Source organism: Suricata suricatta, chromosome 9 (assembly GCF_006229205.1).
Source record: "Suricata suricatta isolate VVHF042 chromosome 9, meerkat_22Aug2017_6uvM2_HiC, whole genome shotgun sequence".
NCBI classification, from domain to species: domain Eukaryota; kingdom Metazoa; phylum Chordata; class Mammalia; order Carnivora; family Herpestidae; genus Suricata; species Suricata suricatta.
In genome coordinates, this window is record NC_043708.1 from 45,601,964 (window position 1) to 45,626,647 (window position 24,684).

Consider the following 24,684-nt stretch of genomic DNA (forward strand, 5'->3'; position numbering starts at 1 on the left):
GGAACTTCTCCAGGGAATCCCACCTTGAGATGGATTGCTAGTGTTTGAAGAAGTGACATTTCCCTGTCCAGGTTCTTTGAAACCTACCTGGGTAAGGAAGTCTCCTCCATCAGGTCTTAAAACGAACTTTGCTTCCCAAGGGCCATAAGCTATAGAGGCCACCTGAAGGGCATCCGCAACCGACTGAACCATCCTGGCGCCCCAGAAATGACTGTGTTTTAACGGGACTCTTCCTGGCTGCTGGTTGTTTACACTGAGGGGCAGGAAAGTGCGTAGAAGCTAGGGAACAATTAAAGTTTTTGTAATATCCTAGCGGGAGACCATAAGGCTCAGACCAGGGCGATAGGGGTGGATGTAGTGAGAAGTGAAGGTTTTCTGAATGTATTTTGAAGGTACAGCTGACATTTTCTGACCTACCGGATGTGGAGTGCAAGAGACAGAAGGGAGTCAAGGATGACTGGGCCTGCACAATGGAAAACGGAGGTGCTGTTTACTGATGTGAAGGGGAGAGCAGCTTTGATGGGGAAGCAGGGGCCCACTGCTGTTCTAAGATTAATGCTGGTGGTATCGAGTAGATACTTGGCTGTATGACTGCACAGGCTTTGAGTTACAGGAAATAAAAAAAAGCAGCTTCTGTGAGTTCCTTTAGAAACCCCTATGATGGATGGGTGTACAAGTTATTTCAAAAGCCTGCAGTAGCCTCCCTGCAGACAGGGAACGGCCATGTGTGGCACAGAGCGCCAGCCCTGTGGAAGTAAGTGCGGAGAAAACTGCAGCTAGAGAAACTACTTGCAGGAGCTCATGGGAGCCTAAGCCTGGTGGGGAGCAGGGAGGGCGAGCAGAGAGGGGAGGACGCTGGAGAAGGGAGGGGCAGAGCTATGGGCAGGAAGCTGGAGCCTAGGAGAAAGGTTCAGCCTTGGAGCCAAATGGCTTCCAGGAACTGCAGTGTTGGACAGTCAGTATGGAGTTGTTGCCACCACGTCCGCTATGCTCACACATACTAGTTACAGTGACTCTTACTCCATATAGTTTTCCAATGAGCAGACCCTGAGGGCCACATAAGTAGGGCATTCAGGAATCCTTTCTAAGACACATGGCCAGTCTCAAGATTGCCCTATCGGGTGCAGGCCTGGAACTTGAACCAAGTAGGAAAGAATAAATATTGCCTTTAAGTATCATGTAGGCCACTGAGTGCCCAAGGAGGGTCCCCACCAAGTGCTCTGTTAGCAGAGGCCTGGGGTCCCGGTGGAAGTATCCCCATGGGCCTGGCCTGAGTGTGCCTGCACGCCTGATCTCACCTCCTCTTGCTCTCTGCTGACATGGCTGGCCTTGATGACAAATCGTCCTGGCCCAGATTTTCTCCTTTCTCCGGGTGCCTGTGGAGAGCTGCTTAGAGCACTTCACCGGTCCAGCGGCCAGGGGCTTGGCCGAGGCCTTGTTGGCGGACGCCAGGAGCGGGGAGGCCAGGTGTGGGATCTTCAGCTACATGCTGCATTCTGTCCTTGGCTCGCGATCAAAGGCTTTTTGTCCCATCTGCTCAGAGCCCACCCGGAGGCCCCCGACGGTCTGTGAGCGCTGGAGGGAAAGCCTGCTGGAGCACTACGGCGGCTCGCCCCGGGACGATCAGTACGTGCCTCAGTGCGATGACCTGGGCCACTTCATCCCCCTGCAGTGCCACGGGAAGAGTGACTTCTGCTGGTGCGTGGACAAAGATGGCAGAGAAGTGCAGGGCACCCGCTCCCAGCCCGGCATCACCCCTGCATGTAAGCACCAGGGTCAGCCCTCATCCCTCTCATCTGCTCGGAGGGCTTTCTGTACAGAAATTGTGGGTGAAGCTGGGGAAAGAGGGGGTCCACGGGTCCAGTTAAAGATGCTGTGTTGATTTATAATCTGGTCTGTAATCCAAGATCCTAGTTTGGATTTAAGGTTTGGTTTTGTCATTAGCAGTTTCTGTAATTAGAACATCTGGAATTTAGTTCAACGAGCGGTTCTTCCTCCCCAGCCCAGGGTGAGAGAGGACACGTGTCACCCTGAGGGCCCGAAGAAAAGTGGACACAATACTGGCTGGGTTTCTTTCCCCCTTAAAAAGAAAAAAAACCTTTTGCTTTGTTCTGAGAAATGTGTTGTTGTCTTCCTCCCTAGTAATTGGCAGTGTTTTACATAATCCTTGGGAGGAAAAAAACCCCTAGAAATTAGAATTTCTTTTCAGGAACATCTGGAGTACATCTGTCTAGGGTAAAAACCTTTGATGATTCTGGAGGCTCTGGTGTGTGGAGAGTAACCCCTTCCCCTCTCCCACGCACCTTTGTTCCTTTCCGCTCCGTGCTTCATGCCCTCCTACGCCTTCCCACGGCAGGTATACCCACGGTTGCACCACCCACAGTGCGGCCCCTGCCCCGGCCTGATGTGACCCCTCCGTCAGTGGGCACCTTCCTGCTCTATGCCCAGGGCCAGCAGATTGGTCACTTGCCCCTCAATGGTACCAGGCTCCAGAAGGACATGGCCAAGACCCTGCTGTCACTGCATGTAAGTGGATTTCTCTCGGGGAGGGGGCTAGTGGGGGGGTGGGAACTGTACAGGGCTTTCAGATCTGGGCCAGGGCCTCAGGTAGAGGGAGGTCCTGGAGGGCTCTGGGCTGCCGTCCAACTCCGAGTCTGACACTGCAGTCCAGAAAGTGGGGACACTGTTTGCTTGGAGTCCCATCTGACTGACCAAGGCTTTCTTCAGTGGTTCCTGGGGTTTCAGATAGGTGGAAAGGGAAGTTCAGCGTTGTCAGGATATGGAGGCGGTATGGTGGGCCAAGGGAAAACGGACAGAACCCGAACCCGAGTCCCCAGGTTCTCTCCATGCCAGCCATCTCCACAGAGGGTCCAGAAGGACTAGTGATTTCTGTGGTCAGTCAAGGATCCCAAATGGAAAGAAGTTAATGACTGCCTCGTTGTTGCAAACCCCTCCCATTTGGGTTCTATTGATCAGTCTCCTATCTTAACTCCTTCAAAGATGAAGATTTGGGTGAAGTGGGATGCTGGGAAAGGAGTGGACAAGCTTTCCAAAGGAGATGCTTGTTACTTCCTGAGCCCGGAGGCTCCATTTTGGAGGATAGATGTCTTTTCTAAAATGAAGAAAAAAGAAGGGAGTTCATCAGAATTTTGCAAGGCCTCCCACCTCAGATGGCGACCCGCGAGGCACTGATGGTTATAAGCCATCCGATTCCATTTCTAGACTTCATGCAGCAGGTACTTGCTCATCTAGTAAAAAGAACAGTGTAACGTCCGTGTTTCCCTTTACTTCTGTTGTCAAACTACTATAAATTCAAAAAAAGAATTAGAAGTAGCCGATATTCTGAGAAAGATGTTTGTTTTTTGAGATTTTAGGTTTTGGAGTTTTGTGTGTTGGCAAACAACTAGCATGCTATTTTGTAAGTTTCTCTAAAACAGATAGAAACTAAGAAATCGTCAGCACCTCAGTCTATCCTAGCCAAGGCTGATGGGTTTACTGCCTTTCTGAGCTTGCCTCTTAGATGGGCTAGGTGGTGGTGGTGGTAGTGGTAGAACTAACTGAAAGGGATGGAACAGGAGTTACTATAAGCACATCTTGGGGGAATTTAAACCGACTCATTCTTCCAAGAAACCCTAAGGTCAATGCATGGGTTAATGGATCCCATGAGTCCCTACGCCAGTGGAAGCAATGTCACTCCTGCCTGAGACAGATGACTCACTTTTCAAGTAACACTGTACTTGACCTTCAGATCCCTCTAGATCAACTGTCCCATGTTTTTCACAGGAGTCAAATCCTGCTTTGTATGGTGTATTTTTTTTATATTGACTCTTCCCCCAGAGGCATCCCACGCCGGCCCCGGGAGGTTTTGTGAGGCAAGCAGAGCTGGTGTGACCTCAGGGACAGCCAGTTGGCCCCTAGATGTTGGCTTTGCACATCTGTTGGGCTTCTCAGACCAGGAGTCTGGGAAGGAAACTGAATGAAACAAGTACTGTACAGAGTTTTGTAAAGAAATACCACAGACTCAGCATTTAAAAAAGACTTGTTATTTATTTAGCAACAGGGAAGGGAAGACCTCCCTAACCAGAGGTTTGGTGACCAGCAGTGTCCAGTTCTTAACCCAGCCAACTGGAGACTTTCTTCTCCATGAGTACAACCAGAATGTTTGCTTTGTATAAATAAGCAGAGATGGGGTAAGGGATTAAACCTCAGGGGAAAGATCTCCTTATATTTATAGGAAAAGGGAGAGTAGAATTTTGTTATATGTTGCTGAATTTTCAAAAGTGCTGATACCATGTAGAAGGAATAACAGTTTTTGCCCAGTAAAATATTAAGGGCTTACTTTGCTGAGACTAATGTTCTTTAATCATTAAAGGGGCTGATTTTCTCATGAAATCATTTTACTATTGATAACAGTAATGGTGCTTATTGGGCACTTGCTGAATACTGATGACTGATGAAGACACTTTACAAGCACTTACGGTATGAATTTTTATAGCAGCACTATCAAGTAACCCAGGCCTAGGGAGGCTAAGTACCGAAGTCGCACAGCTGGTCAGTGGCCTGTACTCATGCTGCTCAGCTGGCTGCCCACGGGACTAGTGTGGGTGGCTCGCTGTAGCCTCACGTGCGGCAGCTGAGCACGAGCTCTGGGGAAACGCAAGGAGTTCTCTTACAGTGTCACGTTTTGGTCCACAAAGGGTTCCATAGTCGTGGGAATTGACTATGACTGCCGCGAGAGGATGGTGTACTGGACAGATGTTGCTGGACGGGCAATCAGCCGTGCCAGTCTGGTGCCAGGAGCAGAGCCTGAGACGATCATCAACTCAGGTCAGCAGCTTCAGCCGGGAGACGCTCTGTATTTCATTTAACTCTACTGCTTTCAACAGGGGAGGTGAAGTGCCCTTCAAGCCACTTCGAGCGCTGCACTACTAGCCCCTTTGTAAACACACATACATATGAAATAAGGGGGTAATTCTTTCTGTGAGCCTTGAGAAATAGCAACTCTCCACAGAAAAGGCTCACAGTGAGAACTCAGGGTGTGGCACAGCTGCTGCTGCTGCCGCCTCAGGCCGGTGGGCGTGTCAGTGCAGGCAGCAGGACAAGCAACAAGGATCCGTTCCTCAGCTAACCTGACTGTTGCAACCGAGCGCCTCTCCGGTTTTGGTTTTTGTTTTTAAAGCTGTTCAAACCCAGTAGATCTGTCGGCTTCAGGTTCCCTTTTCATACCTGCAAATGCTCCAGTCCTGCTATTCTATTTCCAGGTCTGATAAGCCCTGAAGGGCTTGCCATTGACCACTTCCGGAGAACAATGTACTGGACAGACAGCGGCCTGGACAAGATAGAGCGAGCCAGGCTGGACGGCTCGGAGCGGAAGGCCCTCTTCCACACGGACCTGGTGAATCCTCGCGCCATTGCTGTGGATCCCATCCGAGGGTCAGCTGGGCTTCCCTATTCTCCTGCTGCCTGTAGATCCTAATTTGGAGCCCTTGGATTTTAAATGCAGTGTGGGGAGGGGCAGAACAGGAGTGCAAAAGCTCCAAAGCATGGGCTTGAAAACAGTATTTATATAGGAGAGTGTCTGACGCCTACTAGATCCTAGACAAAGAGGATAAGGGCTCTTCTTTCATGGAGCCCACATCCTGGGAGGAAATAAAGTGGTAAACGAATGAATAAGCTAGAAAATTATTAACATGATAGTGTGATAAGCAGAGGATTCAGAGCATGTGAGTGGCATGGGGGCCACCTCAGATCACATGACCAGGCAAGGCTATCTAACACGTCACTGGATGGGGTGGGTCTCCTTTAGCAACAGATTGGGAAATCCGACTGCTGAGGCCACAGGTTTAAGTTCATTAAATGGTGAGAGTTTTTATTTCTCTGGCCTCATTTTCACTGTAGCAAAAATCTTTATCCCACAGCAACTTGTACTGGACAGACTGGAATAGAGAAGCTCCTAAAATTGAAACATCTTCTTTAGAAGGAGAAAACAGAAGAATTCTGGTGAATAAAGACATTGGACTGCCTAACGGCTTAACCTTTGACCCCTTCTCCAAACTGCTCTGCTGGGCAGACGCAGGTACTGCTGAGGGCTTCAGCACTCTTACACAGACTTAACAAACCCAAATCCCACAATGTAGAGCTTTTGGCTTAAATTTTCAACAGCAGAGCACAGAACCTTTGGTTGGTGGATAAACTGTTAAAGAACACTTCTAACTGTTCCCGGGGCTGTCTATGACTTAGGTGATAATCTGAGGGCCAGTACTATGTTCAACGATCATTTTTGTGCTGCTAGCCCTTCCCCCATAAGCACTTGGTATATGTTACCCTATGCTGGAACTGGCAAACTCATCAGTGAACAAACTCCAAAAAGTCTTTTTTGCCAGTATTAGAACATTTAAAAATATCTGTTGCATGGCACCTGGGTGGCTCAGTCAGTTGAGCGTCTGACTTGGGCTCAGGTCATGATCTCACGGCTTGTGAGTTCGAGCCCCGAGTTGGGCTCTGTGCTGACAGCCTGGAGCCTGCTTCGGATTCTGTGGCGCGCTATGCCCCTCTCAAAAATAAACATCAAAATATATATTTGTTACGTTAACAGCTTGCTATTATGCGGAGGACATTCTTTGGAAAGTGATGTGGCAGGGTGCCTTGGGTAGTGAGTTCAGGTCGCCAATGCCCAAGTTCTTAGTTGTGTGATTTCCTTATTAGAAAAATGGAAAAGATGCTATATGTCTTCTTATATACTAAAAAGAATATGAATCTCCATTCTTAAAGAATTTATAATGTAATCAACAGGACTGTAATATAATGCAGATGATCAATAAATATTATGACCTGGCTGGTCCAAAAAAAGGTTTTTGGTTTTTTTTTTGAGAGTTATATCTTTAAAAACTATTTGGAATTTAAATCCAGTTCCATAAGACACATGAAAACTTGGAAATTCCTGACCTGTTTCAGTATTGTAAAATTTTCAAGAGTGCTTCCTTTATACTGAAAAATGAGCCATGTCACTATTTTAGTTATTTTTAATTCCTATCAAGAAGATAACAGGTCTTTAAAATCCTTAAATGGCTTTTTAAAGGCATTATACACTGCTTACATACACTGCTTACAAAGGGCAAGTGTTTATCTGATGTTTACAACAGTTTACGGGGGGGACACCTGAATTTTTACCGCTAATGTCCTACTTAGGGAGGAAAAAATGCAGTCCTCTCTTCCAAGAAGGGATCAAAGTCTAAATTCTAAAAACTAGAATGCTATTAAACTGAAGACTGGTAACAGAAGAGGAAAATTTTAGTTTCTAATTTGTATCACTGCATTGGGAATAAAATCTATTTCCTAGTCTACCTTTGTTTCCTTTCAGAAGGCCTCTACCTGCCACAATTATTTTTGGTACATGTCTTTTCTCATGGTATGAAATGATCTCGTTTTCTGTTTTAAAAGGAACCAAAAAACTGGAGTGTACGCTACCTGACGGGACCGGACGGCGTGTCATTCAGAACAACCTCAACTACCCCTTCAGCATCGTCAGCTATGCAGATCACTTCTACCACACAGACTGGAGGAGGTGAGCCTGCCGCACACTGGACATGCCCGAGGAGCTGGAATTCTGCAAGAGGCACCACCTAAAGTCACTGAGTCTTTAGTAAACTACGCCCACTACTGAGGTTTCCATTATCTCTTCATTAGTAGATAACTTCAAGTGCTAATGCTTTTAAAATCCTACTTAATGGTATTGTTCAAATGTAGTTCAAAAGTGGCAGAGCTTACACCAAACTACCCAAAAAGGAGGTACATTAATCTAAGACTACCCTTACGTGGTACCATGTGATTTAAATTGGTTTTTTTAAAAAAGACATTATGGATACATTAGTTGTCCAGCTGGGAGAAGTCACAGTGGTACAATTTAGACTAGTTCTCTGAGGAGGAAGCGGGGCACATTAAAATTACATAGAGATGTCTAAGCCCGTCTGTCCCATTCCTTACACTCTTGATTTAATTGTCTGGCATGAGGCCTAGGCATCAGTATTTTAATAGATTTTCAAGTAATTCATTAAGCAAGGGTTGAGAACCATTGATTTGGACCTGGGTTCTGAAAAGTTGAGTGCAGCATCAGAATCATTCCAAGAGATTGTTAAAACCTATATTCCTGATGACTCGGTAGGCTGGAGTTGGTACAAAGAATTTGTATTTCTAGTAAGTTCCCAGATGATGCTAATCTGGGGGATCACTCTGAGAACCACTCATCTAGAAAATCTTCAAATCTAAATGAGTCAAAACTCATTTGGTTAAATTAAAAAATATATATATTCTAGAAGGCTAGCAGAGATCCTCTATTGAAACTGAGTTCTATCTAACCTTAAATCCCATGATTTTCCTCCTTTTCTGTTAACAGGGATGGTGTCATATCAGTAAACAGGGACAGCGGCCAGTTTACTGACGAGTATCTCCCAGAGCAGCGATCTCACCTCTACGGGATAACTGCCGTCTACCCCTACTGCCCAACAGGTAAACTAAATGCTCAGGCTGCTCCTCTGGATCAGCAGGGTAGAGAAGGATCTAGCTGATTACCCTTGGCCCAGATACCTGCTGCCGCCCTCACCACTAGGGAGAGCCACTCTGAATGGAAAAGTTAATGGCCAATACGTAGGGCTGACCAACCGTGATCATCCTAGGTCTACCTAGCTTACCTAAGTATACAAAAAACAAAAGTCAGCCTATAAGGATATTCCCCTTTAAAATGTTGTTGTTATAAAATACTTACCCACTGTCCCTTCCACCTCCCCTTACAGGAAGAAAGTAATATGACATCACAAAGGATTTGGAGTTTACAATCAGAATCTGGACCCTAAAGAACATTTACTATAAACAAAGGCAAAGAATGTGAAAAAGGAATTGGACCTACAAGGTGAACATCTTCAGTACAAAAAGACTAAATATATCTTGTGAAAAGTTTATACCTCAATCTTTACTACTGTATTTTGAAAAACAAAGGTTACTACAAGTTTTGAAAAAGGAACAGAATTTTACTTGTTGCTTATTAAAGCAATTCTATCATATTTAAAGGGTCAAACTCACTAGAATACATTAGACCCTATATCTATTTTTGCTAAGGATTCTTTCTGGCCAAGAAATTAAACCATCGGTTGTCAGTATAAAAAGCCTTGACCTAGGGAAGGCTATGTAGAACTGGTGGGGAAGTTTCCCAGCAAAAGTTCTAAGATTTTTTTTTTTTTTACCTCTGCATTTCTATTTATATTAAAAGGTGCTAGAATGTTTCAATTTGTATCTTCTGATCTATAAGTCCCTCTATAGTTACCCACAGAAGTTGCATTTATAATACCAAAGATGTAACAATTCTCAAATTTCCTAGATTACTCCAATAAAATATTTTAAGTTTTCCTAGGATTTGATCTGTATTATCTCCCTAACAGTGCTGGGGGCTGGCATGGACCTTAACCACAAAAGAGGATCATTAATTACATAGATACACAAACGTAACAGTCAAATCCACTTTCCTGAACTTTATTAAAGAAAAAGCAATGATGGTAAATCTCAAGAACAGAGTCAATTTTCTAGGATTCTTCCCTTGAAAATGTGACATTTGATTTCCAAACACATGCCAGAACATAACATGGTTCCCAATTGTGCTAAGTAGGTGAGAAGCTGAAATCCTACAACGTTCATCTTCCGACTTTCCCCAGTCTGTGGTCTGTCTTTGGATCAGCAATAATTGCCTGAACGGCTACTATGGCTTCATTAATTTTTGTTTGTAGCTCTCTGAGCTCTTCTATATGCAGCAATCGTAGAATTTGAGCAGCTTCATTAAGAACTGCATCTATTTTATAAGAAACACTGCATTAATCTGTATTCAAGACCATTGCCCATTTCTCTCCCAAATAGTCACCTTGTCTCTAAAACAAAATCACTTACCTCCTGTGTCAAAACCAAGAATGTGTTTGTCTAAAGCAACAGGCAAGCCCTTAAAGAAGAGGACAAAATGAAACTTAAGAGTACTGTTCATTTCTCATCTGTAACTGAAAATCAGCTAGCAATTCCATTAACCCTTTTAGCTGCAACAGCAAGGGGGCTAATCGTTTTCCTTCTAGATTTGCCTTTTGATGAGATAATGGCCTCTTGGGAAGCTAGTTCCGCCAACCATTCCCTCTGAGACTAGGCGTATAAAACAGTAGCTCCTTTCACAACTATGTCCTGTCACTGCTGCTGTCCTATTTTAGCTACCATAAGCACAGTACAGGACAAATACGTTTACTTTTAATATTTCTAACACCATTAATTTGTCTTGATACAAAATCTAAAATATAGATCAACTTTTTTTCAGCTAGTGTGAGTTTACCAGATTGCCTTTCAATATGCTTATTTTAGAGGGGATTCTGAAATCCAGGAAAATGAATGAACTTTAAGCCATTTAGTTAACCAATGGGTCAGTACCTACATACACATATGCCAAACAGGGGGACTATAATGCCAGCCTCTGAGGAGTTCACTGTAGCAATGAGGGCAGACAGTCTAGACTTTCTGATAATAGTCTATAAAATCTATACTTGCAATGTTACAAAGGCTAAGGTGTCACTACTCAATTCTTACCTAATCTATTAAAGCAAATCTATCTAGGCTCCAAATATTTCAAAATAGCTTAAATAGATAGGTGAAGAAAAGAATGGAGATGGAGATCGAGATCTAGAAAGCAAAACAAGAAAGTAGAGTTGCACACTGAGTCGTTTTCTAGGTCAGTCTTACTTTCGTTTTGTCTGCCAAGAGACCACCAAGGAACAGCTACCCCTAAAGATGACCACATTTCCCAAATGCTAGTTACGGTTATAAATAAGAACACTCACTGTAAGAACTTCTCCACTGTATACCTATAGCAGGATACATTCTGAGAGGACACTAAACCTTAGATTTGGAGCACTGAAAATAAAATCCTACTTTACAAACCAGAGTAAGAAGATCTGGCTGTGCCCTCATTTGCACCGCCTTCAAACAGGAGATGTAGTTTTGCGGAATGAACGAATGATTTTATTATGGCGGAACAACTTGCTGTCTGTTCTGCACTGTGGGCGAGATACGCTGATCTCTAATTCAGTTTCCAGTAGCCCAATTCATACGTAATTAATAATAAATAGCCTTCAGAACAGTGTCTTTCAGAGAGAACTACACTGCCCCGGCATTAATAACCTTTTAACACTGCTAGGCCTTACTAAAGCTGGGATCAGAGGACAAAAGACATTGGGGAATTAGGGGAGACAAGAGGAGGACAAGAATTGAAAACATCTGCTGTGTCCAAGGCATTCACTGCAGTATCTGTTCACAGCAAGAGGCATTAGGAGACCCCTGCTGCTGCTAACCCTGAGGACATTCTCTGCACTGTCCCACAGTCAATGAGGCTGTAGGGATTTGGGGTTTCTGGTAGAATTCATCTAAAATATCTCAGAATTAAGGGGAAAAAAGTTATGGTGTGTAGGTTTCCTCAGCCTACAAAGCAGGACTGAAAGAGGACTGCTACAGTCACCTGAACCCTGAAACTTACACTCTAATGTAGCCTCTGCACCGCTCCCCAAATTCTCCTGGGCCGACCGACGAGGTCAGGGAGGCCTGGGCACATACACCTTTGTCCCCATCAACCATTAAGAGCCCTGCCTCTTCAGATTGCTCGAGCTCAACCACTTACCAACTAGGTGGTCTTAGGTAAGTTACTTTCTCCTAAGTGAGGCTAGGAAATATGAATAAAACGAGAAAAGATTTCTCTGAAGAAATAGGGTAAGGACAGGATTTAGGGTCAAAGGAGAAAATTTGTAACAAAGACAAGGTGTGTCAGGTTTTCCAGCATTAGTCAAAAGAACAGTAAATTTTACAAGGCAAATTCCGTTAAATAAACTGGGCACGTGCAACAGTTTGTACTGGTGGACTGTGGATATGCTATTGGCAGCTGCTTTAAGGTATGAAGTGAGGTAAGTGAACTTAGTTTTCACTCAGAAATGGCTATGCTTAAGAACCAAGTTAAATCCCGCTGGAATATGTTATACTTTCTCTGGACAGTTCTAACTATAGGTTATCTTAAGTGGATACAAAGTTTAAACTCCTGACAACACTAGAAGAAACTTTCATTAGTAATCAATTTAGAATTTATTTAAAAAATAGTACTTACCTCTTTTGTTTGATTTGCTTTAGCAACTGCATCCTGAGTCAGGCGCTCCTGAACCAAAATGCGAATTGCCTAAGAAACCCAAAGACATTTTTAGTTTTTATTGACTGTTCATCTCTTTGTCTGGAGTAATAAGGATACCCAGTCTGATCAAGACAGAATTCAAATTCCCCAATAAACTAACCAAAACCAAAACTATTATTAGAATGAACGTTTTCACTTTTAATACTTATAGTGTGAAAAGATGCTCATAAGAACTAAACTTTTTTGAATACGTAATTCATGCATGTGAAAAATAAATTTTTAAATAAAGGATAGACGTTTAAAAAAAAGGGGGAGTCTCCTTCCTACCTTACCTAAGCCTTAGCTATCCCTCCAGAAGACCATCAATGGAATGAACCAGTTTTGGCAACTGCACTGATGAATAAATTTGTGATCACTATTAAAGGTTGGTTTACTATAACAAGCCAAACACTACATTTAAAAAGAATCATTAAACCAACCTTTGTGATTACAAATTTATTCATCAGTCCATTTGCCAAATGGTCAATATATATATACTGATTCTCACACTTGGCAAACCTATGAAGATGTCTGCCACGCGGTCCTGGATTATCTGATTGCTTCTGAACTCCCAGGGCAAGGAGGCAGCCTAGGATTTAAAAAGCTTTTGATTGTAGCTGATTTATACTTTTTTCCTTTGGGTTTTTAAAGTCTAACAAAAGCACCCCAAATGTGCTAGTCTCTGTCTTCTCATTCAGTTTATGATTAAAGGTGACAAGACCACTGCAGAACTGTCCCAAGCAATTTACATAATTGTCCAAGTGAGGAAACAAGACTTTGAAAGAACTAAACTTCAATAAAAACTTTTTGCCTTTTAGAGTTTTCATTCTGTAATCGCTACACCCAGACCCCAAGATCAGGAGTCGCACGCTCTGGGCCCCTGGGTAGGTGCTGGTTAAGCATCCAACTCTTGTCTTCAGGTCATGATTTCACAGCTTCGTGAGATCAAGCCCCATGTCAAGCTCTGCACGAACAACGCACTGCCTGCTTGGGATTCTCTTTCTCCCTATCCCCTCCCCTGCTCACACATGCTCTCTTCTCAAATAAACACATATTAAAAAATTAAGAGTCACAAGCTCTAACCAACTACACCAGCCAACCAGATGTCCCAACTTTTTATCTCTTGGCAATCAATCTTGAGTTGAGAAAATCTGAGTTAATGTTTAGATTCAGTATAGAAAATTATAATAATGTAGAAATAGTTTTTCTCTTGTTGGAAGTGTCATTTAATAGATAGTTTTAAGGAGTAAAATTATGGCTTAATCTCTAATGGGCAAAAGAGAATTTATTCAATTTATTGCAAAGTAGATTAAGGTAATTTACATGCATAAGGTATAGTCAAAAGCTCTTTAATTTCTCATAAAGTCAGTAATAATTTCTAAAATAATTTCCAAGTCTGGAATCCTAAGTACTTAAATCCCACGCCCTTCCTCCCAACCCACCCCACTGTACTATCACAGTTACAGGACATAAATCTTCTGAAGTATATTTTTTTCTCTTAGAAATAAGAGACCTGTCAGATCAATGGGTTCCCTAATGTGCAGGTATGAACTGAGTAGCCTACCTAGGATGGGGCACTGGAAAAAATAAAAACATTCATTCCTTGAAGAGATTTCGGGGTACATTATTTTTGACCAAATCCACCATTACCAATTTGGCATTTTCCATTATCTTAGTGAGTACAGATTACAAATCTTTAAAATGAATGATTAAGTAGAATTGGGAGATACAGAAAAAAGAATGGACCACAAGGGGAGAGTGCCCAGATAAAATTCCTGGCTCTATCAGTTTTTGTGTCATCTGGACATGATCTATTCACTTTTGGTCTCAATTTCTTCACATACGTATTAAAATTAAAGGATATCAACATCTACCTCCAGGACGTTTGGGAGGACTGAATGACTATCTTTGCCAGGGATTTAGCACAGTGGCAGGCTGTTATTAGATAATTAGATAATCTAAAACAGTTGTTATTAGAGAATCTAAAACAGATGAAATCATGAAATCTCTGTTAAGTCCCACATTCCTGTCATCTAAGCATATCTCTAAATAAAACATAGTTAATTTTTAGAAAACAAAAAAATTTTTCTACATAAAAGGTTTCTGCCAACAATCAAGAATATGAAACTGACCTTAAGCATTACCAGGTAATCATCATGACGCTGAATCTGAAGAAGGTTAGCCAAAGCCATCACACCAGCCTTAAAATCTGGATTATTTACTATAAAAGTAAAAAATGGAAACTTTTAGGTCTGCAAGCATGTAATTACAGACTTATGTCTAAGTACATAAACCTACAAAAAATTTTTAATTTTCCAATGTCAAAAAAAACCTGCAAAGTTTTTAAAACTGCTGTTGGTAAGAGCAATGTAGGGACATCAACAATTAGGTAAACTGATAAGCTTAATGGGTTCCCTATTAATCAGCCACACTGAACAATCAATAAATGACTAAATTAAGTCCCATTAGGTTTGTCCTGTAACATTTCCCGCAAGACATGCTTATGTAGCACTTTTTAAGTAACATTTCTTCCCAAAGCTATCAATTTTAAACTCGACTCCTTCAATGGACAATTTTCCCAAAACCCTCTCTCCAAGCAGCAGCAACAGACTCGAGAGAGTCTGTCCAAGCAGCTTATTAATTCATAAGAGTACGCTGTAAATTACAGGTCACAATGAATCTGTCATGAAAGAATACTTAATTATAACATAATTAGAATCTTTATACTTTTAAAAAAATTACATAAAGGCATGTGGAACTTCAAATAATGAAAAATTTTATCACTTGTCTCATGTCATTAGATTAGAAAAAATATTTTATGCATCCAGGAAGGCAAACAATCACCACCATGATTAAATACAAATCAAAACCCTCAAATAACTATGAATACATCAAAGAACAGCATTCTAACATTTAGATATTCATCTATAAAAGGAGGGAGAAAACACATTATAAATGACAATAAAAAACATCATAGAGAATAAAGAAACATAAAACATTGTTACTTTACTAAAACCAAGTAAACCCACACTTCTTCATTAAAGGAAGTTAAAAAACATTTAAGAGGCCAAAAATGTTGGATCATTTTTAGGCACCTATGTACTTACCATCCAAATTGATCAATGGCTCTGCAGTTTTAGCTGCATTGTCAGCATTTTTTGTATTATCAGGTATCAAGTCCTTGTATTTTTCAGCTGTAAATACAGGCAAAAATAGAATTTGTAGAACTCTTTTACTTAAGGTAAAACAAACATTGCTTTAAGCCAAACTGATTTATAAACATAACTCATCCAATCAAAATAATTTTTTGCTATGAAATATCCATCAGACAACATGACTGTAGCTTTCTCATTAAGCTAGAATGATTACTGGAGTATCTATACAAATACTTTTAGAAATGTTAATGAACAGATAACAGTCTGAATCTAAGGAGAGAAAGTGCTTTTACAGCTTGCTCAGAAACTTAACTCGGGTAGATGAATGGGAAGAAGTATAGGTTACATGAGATTAAATACACCTCACTAAAAATCTCTTCCCTAAGTCTTTTGAATGCCATATATGGAATCCAAAAAACCTTGCTTTCTATAAAAACCAGCAGTTCATGTATACCATCAGATACAAACCTAAACTAATTTTATGAAGATCTGAAATTCAGAATTCCAAAGGCAGGTTTTATTACTTTTACTTGAGAAATCTTTAACAATACTTAAAAAGAATTTACAAATATAAGCATTTAATAGTAATTCACGAAGTGCCACCTTTGGTTACAGTGCTTCTATAATCTGTTAATGAAACAAGAGGGGGAAAGAAAAGCATAAAATTTAAGTCACACAGGAGTTACCTCAAAAATTTGAGCTAAAATTGGCCCACTGGCCAAATCTGGAACAGTGTAAACATCAAAATAAAGATCACAACCCATTAAGTAAGAATCCACATATCTACACTAATTTATATAAACAGACATAAATTGAAGAAAAGGGAAAGTCCTCTTTACAGTAAAAAACTAACAAATGTAGAACAAATGATGGAATTAGAAAAACACTTCTGGCACTCATCAACAACATAATAAATGACTCAGTCAAGAATAATCAGCACTTCTGTATCTCTTGGGTAAATCCCTAGCAATGCTATTGCTGGGTTATAAGGGAATTCTATGGATAGTTTTTTGAGGAACCTCCACACTGTTTTCCAGAGCGGCTGCACCAGTTTACATTCCCACCAACAGTGTAGGAGGGTGCCCGTCTCTCCACACCCTCGCCAGCATCTACAGTCTCTTGATTTGTTCATTTTAGCCACTCTGACTGGCGTGAGGCAGTATCTCAGTGTGGTTTTGATTTGTGTTTCCCTGATGATGAGTGATGCTGAGCATTGTTTCATGTGCCTGTAGGCCATCTGGATGTCCCGAAGTGTCTGTTCATGTCTTCTGCCCATTTCTTCACTGGGTTGTTTTTTGGGTGTGGAATTTGGTGAGTTCCTTGTAGATTTTACTAGCCCGTTATCTGATACGTCATTTGTTTGCACTCATAGGTCTAACAGAACAGGAGAAACCTAATGGAGGGCCAGGGGGAGGGGAAGAGGGAAAAAGAGTTGGGGGGAGAGAAGGATGCAAAACTTGAGAGACTACTGAATACTGAAAACTAACTGAGGGCTGAAGGGGGAGGGGGAGAAAGAGGTGGTAGTGATGGAGGAGGGCACTTGTGGGGAAGAGCACTGGGTGTTGTATGGAAACTAATTTGACAATAAACTACTTTAAAAAAAATAATCAAATGGGTGCTAAAGGTAGAGGTGCGGGAGCACCTGGGTGGCTCAGTTGGTTGAGCGTCCAACTTCAACTCGGGTCATGATCTCATGATTTGTGAGTTCGAGCCCCGCACTAGGCTCTGTGCTGACAGCTTGGACCCTGGAGCCTGCTTCAGATTCTGTGTTCCCCCCGTGTCTGTTCCTCCCCCACTCACACTCTGTCTCTCTCAAAAATAAATATTTAAAAAAAAACATTTCCCCACAAGACACATATTACAGAGGGGAAAATAATAACTTTGCAGTGGAGAAACCTCATCTAAGTGATCAGAATGTGAGCAGTACAGGAGCATCATCACTAACTTTAAAAGAACACATCACTTCTCTGTGTTATTCTTAACAAAAGTACAAACCTTGAATCAACTTAAGAAGAAACATAAGACAAATTGAGACAGACATTCTACAAAAGAAATGTTAGTGTCACGAAGTGACTGAGTAAATGTTGCAGATTAGGGGCACCTAGTTCAGTTAAGTGTCTGACTTTTAGTATCAACTCAGGTCATGATCTCATAGTTCATGGGTTTGAGCCCTCTTCTGGCTCCATACGGACACCCTGTGGAGCCTGCTTGGGATTTTCTCTCTCTCCGTCTCTGCCCCTCCCCAGCTGGCACGTGTGCATACAATCAAAATAAATAAATAAACCTAAAAAAGTTCCAGATTATAGAAGGCCAACAGAATAACTGAATAGAACATATGGTGCAAGATCGCTTGGGTTTTTGTTTTTTGTTATAAAGAACACTACTGAGACAACTGAAGAAATGTAACAGTACTGAATGAAAGTTAATTTCCTGCTTTTGATAATTATACTGTAATTATTTAAGACAGTCTTTTTTTAGCAAATGTGCATTAAAATAACGTAAGGGGAAAAGAATCATTTACAACTTACCAAATGATTTAGAAAATAATTACATATATGTATATATGTATGTAGAGAAAGATACAGTGAATGAAGCAAAATGCTAACTTTTTTACATATGGATATGGGAAAATCCTTTGTACTATTTTGTAACTTTTGTAAATCTGAAATTATGTCAAAGAAGTCAAGAAGAATGCAATATGTTAATGTAAAATAAAACAATAGCACCTCCTGCTGATGAGGGACAGTATTACTACTTTAACCGTTTTTCAAAAATAGTTTGTAATTCTGAATTTTAAAACTAAACACTTGTCTTCTAGTTTAGACTTTTAATACACGTCTGGTAAATGTACTTAAGAGTTACAGTCAGCTGCAGGACAACCACATGGCATCTACTGTTTTTGGTACCTCCGTAACCTAAGTTGCAGTATTCTAAAAATGGGATAAATGAAACAAATAGGGGTAAAAACAGAAGTTAACGGATGTGACTACAGTTTTATTTGGGAATAGCTGAAAAATACTTTGTAAAAGCTGGAGAAAATTTTGTTTCAAATTAGGAGTTACTGCCAACTCAGACTAGAACAGATAAAGACTTTGCTAAGGACCCTAAAAATGAACGAATGCTACGAAGGCTTATGATTCCATAAAGAAAGAGAATCACAAGTTTTTTCCTCCCCCCCCTTTTTTTTAAGTTTGTTTATTTTTTTAGTAATCTCTACACCCAACATGGGCTCAAACTCATGACCCAGAGATCAAGAAGTCACAAAGTCTTCTGACTAGGCCAGCCAGGTGCCGCGGAAGTATTTTCTTTCTAAACCAAAATTGAAAGTTAGGAGTCTTAGAGCTTTCCTTAAGACTTCTGCCATAAGGCTTCTGAAATGTGAGTCTGAGGAACCAGCAAAAAACAGCTGGTTGATGCTCTGTATCAGTATACATAAATACTCATAAACAACATTCATCAAACATTAAGGTTGATAAGCACTCCTATTATATCCAAAAGACTATGTCAGACACCGTGGCTGATAAAATCATGACTGTTCCCCTGCCTTCCCACCTCCTGCCCCGCTCCCGGCCCCAAGATGTCAATATCCCCGTTCACGAAACCTAGGCGTACGTTAGGTTACATGGCAAAGGGAAGTTTACAGATGTGTTTAAATTAAGGACCTTGAAATGGGGGGATTATACTGAATTATGTAGGTGGACTCAATATAATCATAGCATCCTTGTAAGAGGGAGGCGGGAAGATCGGAGTCAGAGAAGATGTGGCAATGGAAGCAGAGTCACAGAGAGATCTGAAGACGCTATGCTGCTATAATGTAAGGAAAGGTATTACGCAGGCTGTGTTTTAGCTTATGGGCAAGTAATAAATTGTATCATCTATCTTGAATGTATCATAGATAAGCTGCTATATAACGATTGCCACTTCAGATATCTGTGAAATTAGGTGATTAACTAGTTGTTACTTAACCTTCTAATTGCTGTATAAGTCCAATTACATGAAATAGAAGTTGGGGTTCTGATTTTTTACTTTGCTTATCCATTTGGAGTGTCATTGTAACTACTGTATTGTAAATGATGGAAAATAATTGCATATGTTAGAAAAATAGTGTTATATTCTAAAAAAATAAATAAAGTTACAAAAAAAAAAAAAAAGAAAGAAAGAAAATAAAGGAGCCAGAGTCCGGGAATTCATGCCGCCTCTGGCAGGTGAAAAAGACAAATGAATCTTCCATATGGTCCCCAAAAGGAACCAGCCCTGTGGACAAACTGACTTTAGTAAAGCAGATGTTGGACTTCTAACCTCCAAAACTGTAAGATAATAAGTTGTGTCTTAAGTCACTGAATTTGTGGTGATGTTACAGCAGCAATAGGAAACTAGTAAGAGATACAACATAGGAAACAAAGCAGAGTATCAGCTTAGTGGAGCAAATAAGACACAAGAACAAAATGGAAGGTGGTGAATGACATAAAAGATATACAAGGCATAGAGTTAAAAAGCTATGAAAGCTGAGGGGTGCCTGGGTGGCTCAGTTGGTTGAGCATCTGACTTTGGCTCAGGTCATAATCTCAACAGTTCATGGGTTCAAGCCCTGCATCAGGCTCTGTGCTGAAGCTTGCTCAGAGCCTGGAGCCAGCTTTAGATTCTGTGTCTCCTCTCTGTCCCTCCCCTGCTCGTGCTCTATCTCTCAAAAATAAATATAAAAAAATGTTTTAAAAAAAGCTATGTAAGTTGAGAGAAGGAAATGTTGCTAAGGTGGCGGCTGAGCTGGATCTTACAAGGATGAGTAGGATTTGGAAGCGCAGAGATAGATATGGCACACTAGCCAAAAAAAAGTGCATGCAAAGAAATCTAGGGGAGAGAAAACAGAGGCAAACAGGAAACAGTGCTCTTCTAGTTTGGTTGGGAGGCGAGTATGTGAATACTGATTGGACATCAATTATCAAAGGCCTTGAATACCAGGCCAAGAGACCTGGAGTTCCTTTTGTAGAAAATGGGAAAGCAGTGGTGTTCCTGAATGTATAATAGGAACCGTTCTTTACAAACAGAGCGTAGCATTCTAAAACACTTACGTTTCAAAAAGGAAGCCTGGTGGGCCATGAGGTTGAAAACAGAGGATGATGCTAATGGGAGAGGGGTCTGAAAGATACTACAATGATCTCAGCAGAAAGTGACAAGAGCCTGAATCAGGGTGATAGCAGTGAGAATGGAGATGGTAAGACCCACTGGACATCAGAAAAGATGGATTTAGGGATTTAACTGCATCAGGCTCTGTGCTGAAGCTTGCTCAGAGCTGGAGCCAACTTCAGATTCAGAAAAGATGGATGCCGACAGGCTAGAAGGAAAAGGGAGAAGACAAAGATCAAAAAGGTAGATGGAATGTAAGAGTCACATAAAAGAGAACAACATAAAATGCAGATCGAGGTAAGGTAATTGGATGCTGCTTTTCGATGCTGGCAACCCTTTCAAAATGAAATGGTCTAATGAGAGGAAACACAAGTTTACTGGAAATTTTTTTTTTTTTTTTTACTACAGGTACTAATATTCCAAAGTTTCCAATAATGTAAGTACCTATAATAAAACAACATTAACAAAATAACCATATTTTGGGCTACAGCACCTACTGACATTAGATACATGTTTCAGTCTCCTGTGAAATTACCAGCTGCAACTAACACTCTGAAATCCCATCAATTCTAGGATTCTAACAATTTATCTCAAAAGGCTAAGGTACAGACTGTAAAAGACAGTAAATTTATCCAAGTAATGTTACTTTGAGAGAAGACAATTACGAGGAGACATCATTCCCAAATTTTAAAAGAAAAAACTTAAATACCAATATTAAAGAGGCATCTGGGTGGTTCAGTCAGTTAAGTTTTTGATTCTTCATTTTCGCTAAGGTTGTGATCGCATGGCTCATGAGTTCGAGCCCTGCACCAGGCTCTGCCCTGGCAGCACGAAGCCTGTCTGAGATTCTCTCTCTCCTCTCTCTGCCCCTCCCCCACGCTTTCTCTAAATAAAAACTAAATATTTTAAAAAGTACCAATGAAAGACAGTTGCTTTTAACGCTTTATGATAATGATATTTTTTAAAAGAAAACTCTTTCCTAGATAATTTGGGAGTTGCAGGGTTACGAGCTAGACACAGAATGATGGTTTCAAAAAGTAAATTTTTGAAAAGATGATAAAAAGGGAAATGAGGATGCATAAAACTAACAATGAACCAAAGGTAAAACAATATAAGACAAAAAAAACTCAAACTGGTAAATTCCCTACATTTTGACATTCCTTCAGCCCCCACCTTCCCTCTCCCTCTCTGTGAAACACACTATCCCCACAAAACATACCATTATCTCCATATTCGAGTCTAACAGCTAATCCAAGAAGCCAGTCAATTGCTTCTTGTCGATCTTGAATCTTGAAAGGACAGTTAACATCTCTGAGATACTGTGAAGAAAAAAAAACTGTAATAAATCACAGAATCAAAAAATGGTAGAGTTGAAAGAGCTCATAGTTTAGATCTCTAGAAATACAAACCACACCTACATTACTAAATTGTTGATACAATTACATAACCCAAAGGATGAAACATTTAAGCATACTACTTAAAAAAAAGTATTTTCATCATGCTTTTTGAAATTTTTACTTTTGGAGATTCTAGGTAAGGCACCACTGGTCTAAAAACGACGTCCTTATTTTACAGATGAGGAAATATGGCCTAGATATTAACACCTGCTAGCAGTTACACAACCTCGATCTGGGACTTGAACTTCTGATCCCAGTTCTGAAAACACACAGATTAAAAACACAAACACAAATCTATAAAAAGGATATACAAATAAACCGATTTTATCTACACCTTAGCTTTCCAATCATGGAAATGCCACTGAATAGAGTAAGCCATGTGGCATCCATGTAGAATGTAACCAAGCGTTTTAGATAAATGCTGAAGCTGTGCATTCAAGTGCACACTGTCCTTCAAATGGGTCTCTCGGGAGCTCAACATCTAATTCCAGGAACAATGCTACTTACCCAAAACTTCTACAACTCCCTTTTGGAAATCCTTTTAGGATAATTCATAAATCAGCATTTAAGCTAGAACTCATTTTCTAATCCAAAATTTTATCACCCTGGTTGAAAGAAAACACCTCATTCAGATGATTTGGTCAGGATGCAAAAAAGCAAAGCTACCTTCCAAGTATAAAAAATTACCGATATTAAAGATATTCAAAACATGTCTCATGACCTAACAGTAATTCCAAAAGTTCTAAATACGCTTTAAACAATGATTTCTCGGGCGCCTGGGTGGCTCACTCCGTTAAGCCTCCGACTTCAGCTCAGGTCAGATCTCATGCTCGTGGGTTCGAGCCCCGCGTCGGGCTCTGTGCTGACAGCTGGCTCAGAGCCTGGAGCCTGCTTCCGGTTCTGTGTCTCCCTCTCTCTCTCTCTCTGAGCGCCCCCCCCCCCCCCCCGGCCCCTGCTCAAGCTGCCTCTCTCTCTCAAAAATAAATAAAAAACATTTAAAAAACTAAAAAAATAGTAAAATAAACAATGACTTCTCAAAGAGATCAACTTGAAAGATAGTATCTGTTTGGACTGTAAGTTCCAACACATTTATCTTATTTTACTATCACTTTTAGGTGTTTCGTAAGAAAACTTTTCATATTCTTCAAATACCCTTCTGTGAAACTTTGTGTTGTCTTACACACATGGATGGGTCATGAGAGGTGATATATACTAATATAAAATCCTAACAACATATTTCCAAGTCTTAAACCTACCAAAAATTTCAGAAAAAAAACCCCCAAATAATCCTTAGGAGCAAAAGAAAATAATCCAGTAGTAGCAACAATGGTAGGACATACAGGGACGGGAAGTAGTAAGCACGCAGCACTTGCTATGGGCCAGCCACAGGTATAAATCACTAACACAAGCCACCGCTACGCCACAGGTACTGCGTTATCCCCATTTATTGATGACAACACTGAGACACAGAAAGCTTAACAAAATTTCCCTGTGGTCATAGAGCTGGTGTGTAACTTACACAATCCCTTAATATAAAAAATCTCTGATTCTAAAGAGAAAAGTACCTAATCTTTTTCTTTGCTGTGGCAAATGAAAAATTTAGTTACTTTTCATATTTTTAAAGGAAAACATCTTATTCTTCAAAGTAATAAAGTTGATGAAAATGTTTAATGTAAATAACGATACCAGGAAATGTGATTTTTATTCTAATTTGAAAACAATTCCTTTTTGTGCAAAAATGTTACTACAATTAAACTAAGTCAATAAGAAAATTATTCTAGCCACAAAAATAAGATATACACAGACCTTTTCAGGAACATTAATAATGTATATAACAATGGACATCTATGTACCTTAAATATAAGCCCAAACAAGAAACATTCTTAGTTCTTAAGTAAGTCAATGTCTTAATTTAACATAATAAATGTTATTCCTACTTTTTTTGTCTAATGTAAAAATTCTAATTTTGGCCACTTTTACCATTTATAGAACACACATCACATTTAAGAAACCTCACAATGTTTCCAGAAAAAAATACTTCTACCTAATACTGAAAGTTTGGTAGGAAGAAATCATGTAATTTGGTTAAAAAACAAACATGAAAAAAGTTAAATCCCTAAAATCCAGCATTTCTAATATTGTTCATTATTATTTTTATTTTAAAAGAACAAAGTAATTTTAAGCTCAAGTGGCTTCATATAGTTTTTCGAAAAGTTCTCTGTCCTTTTATTCACTTTCTAATTCATTACCTTTTCAAAGAACTTGGGCCAGTCACTGCTGTGGATGTTTCTTAAATTACCTCTGTCTTCAATCTTGTAGTGTCTGATTTTCTGGTCTTCAAGCCAAACAATAAAGTTTCTAAATTCTGTTTCATCTGCAACAAAGATATTTCATAAATCACTAGAAACATTAGGAAAAAAACACTTATTTTTCTACAGTTTTTTAACTCCAAAATAATAAGTTAACTGAGCTGCTTAAAGTATGAGTTGGAAGTACAGGCTATGGATGAACAGATTAAAAAAACTGTTCAAGTTCATATTCTAGATGCAGCACTGGGTTGTGTGAACTTGGGCCGATCACCTTAAAATTTTGAAGAAGAAAACCAAAACGGGAGGCATCACAATCCCAGACTTTAGCCTCTACTACAAAGCGGTCATCATCAAGACAGTATGGTATTGGCACAAAAACAAACACAGAGACCAATGGAATAGAATAGAGAACCCAGAACTGGGCCCACAAATGTACGGCCAATTAATTTTTGACAAAGCAGGAAAGAGTATCC

At 40.4% G+C, this 24,684-nt stretch overlaps 2 protein-coding genes across 2 annotated transcripts in view; one reads left to right on the forward strand and one right to left on the reverse strand.

The window, feature by feature from the left end:
- NID2 (nidogen 2) overlaps positions 1-9,399 on the forward strand; it is a gene marked incomplete at its 5' end in the record, with an annotated part of 63,383 nt that extends 53,984 nt beyond the window's left edge. The window contains 8 exons of the mRNA XM_029952187.1: positions 1,542-1,763; positions 2,357-2,526; positions 4,698-4,827; positions 5,262-5,433; positions 5,919-6,076; positions 7,441-7,564; positions 8,393-8,505; positions 8,790-9,399. Coding sequence (XP_029808047.1) covers positions 1,542-1,763; positions 2,357-2,526; positions 4,698-4,827; positions 5,262-5,433; positions 5,919-6,076; positions 7,441-7,564; positions 8,393-8,505; positions 8,790-8,800 — 1,100 coding nt within the window. The remainder of the gene's footprint in view (positions 1-1,541; positions 1,764-2,356; positions 2,527-4,697; positions 4,828-5,261; positions 5,434-5,918; positions 6,077-7,440; positions 7,565-8,392; positions 8,506-8,789) is intronic.
- A 96-nt stretch (positions 9,400-9,495) lies between these two features.
- Positions 9,496-24,684, reverse strand: part of RTRAF (RNA transcription, translation and transport factor) — a 17,171-nt gene continuing 1,982 nt past the window's right edge. The window contains exons 2-8 of the mRNA XM_029950851.1: positions 24,152-24,276; positions 21,725-21,824; positions 15,334-15,420; positions 14,359-14,447; positions 12,167-12,235; positions 9,931-9,979; positions 9,496-9,835 (exon numbers count right to left, since the gene is read on the reverse strand). Coding sequence (XP_029806711.1) covers positions 9,681-9,835; positions 9,931-9,979; positions 12,167-12,235; positions 14,359-14,447; positions 15,334-15,420; positions 21,725-21,824; positions 24,152-24,276 — 674 coding nt within the window. The 3' untranslated portion in view covers positions 9,496-9,680. The remainder of the gene's footprint in view (positions 9,836-9,930; positions 9,980-12,166; positions 12,236-14,358; positions 14,448-15,333; positions 15,421-21,724; positions 21,825-24,151; positions 24,277-24,684) is intronic.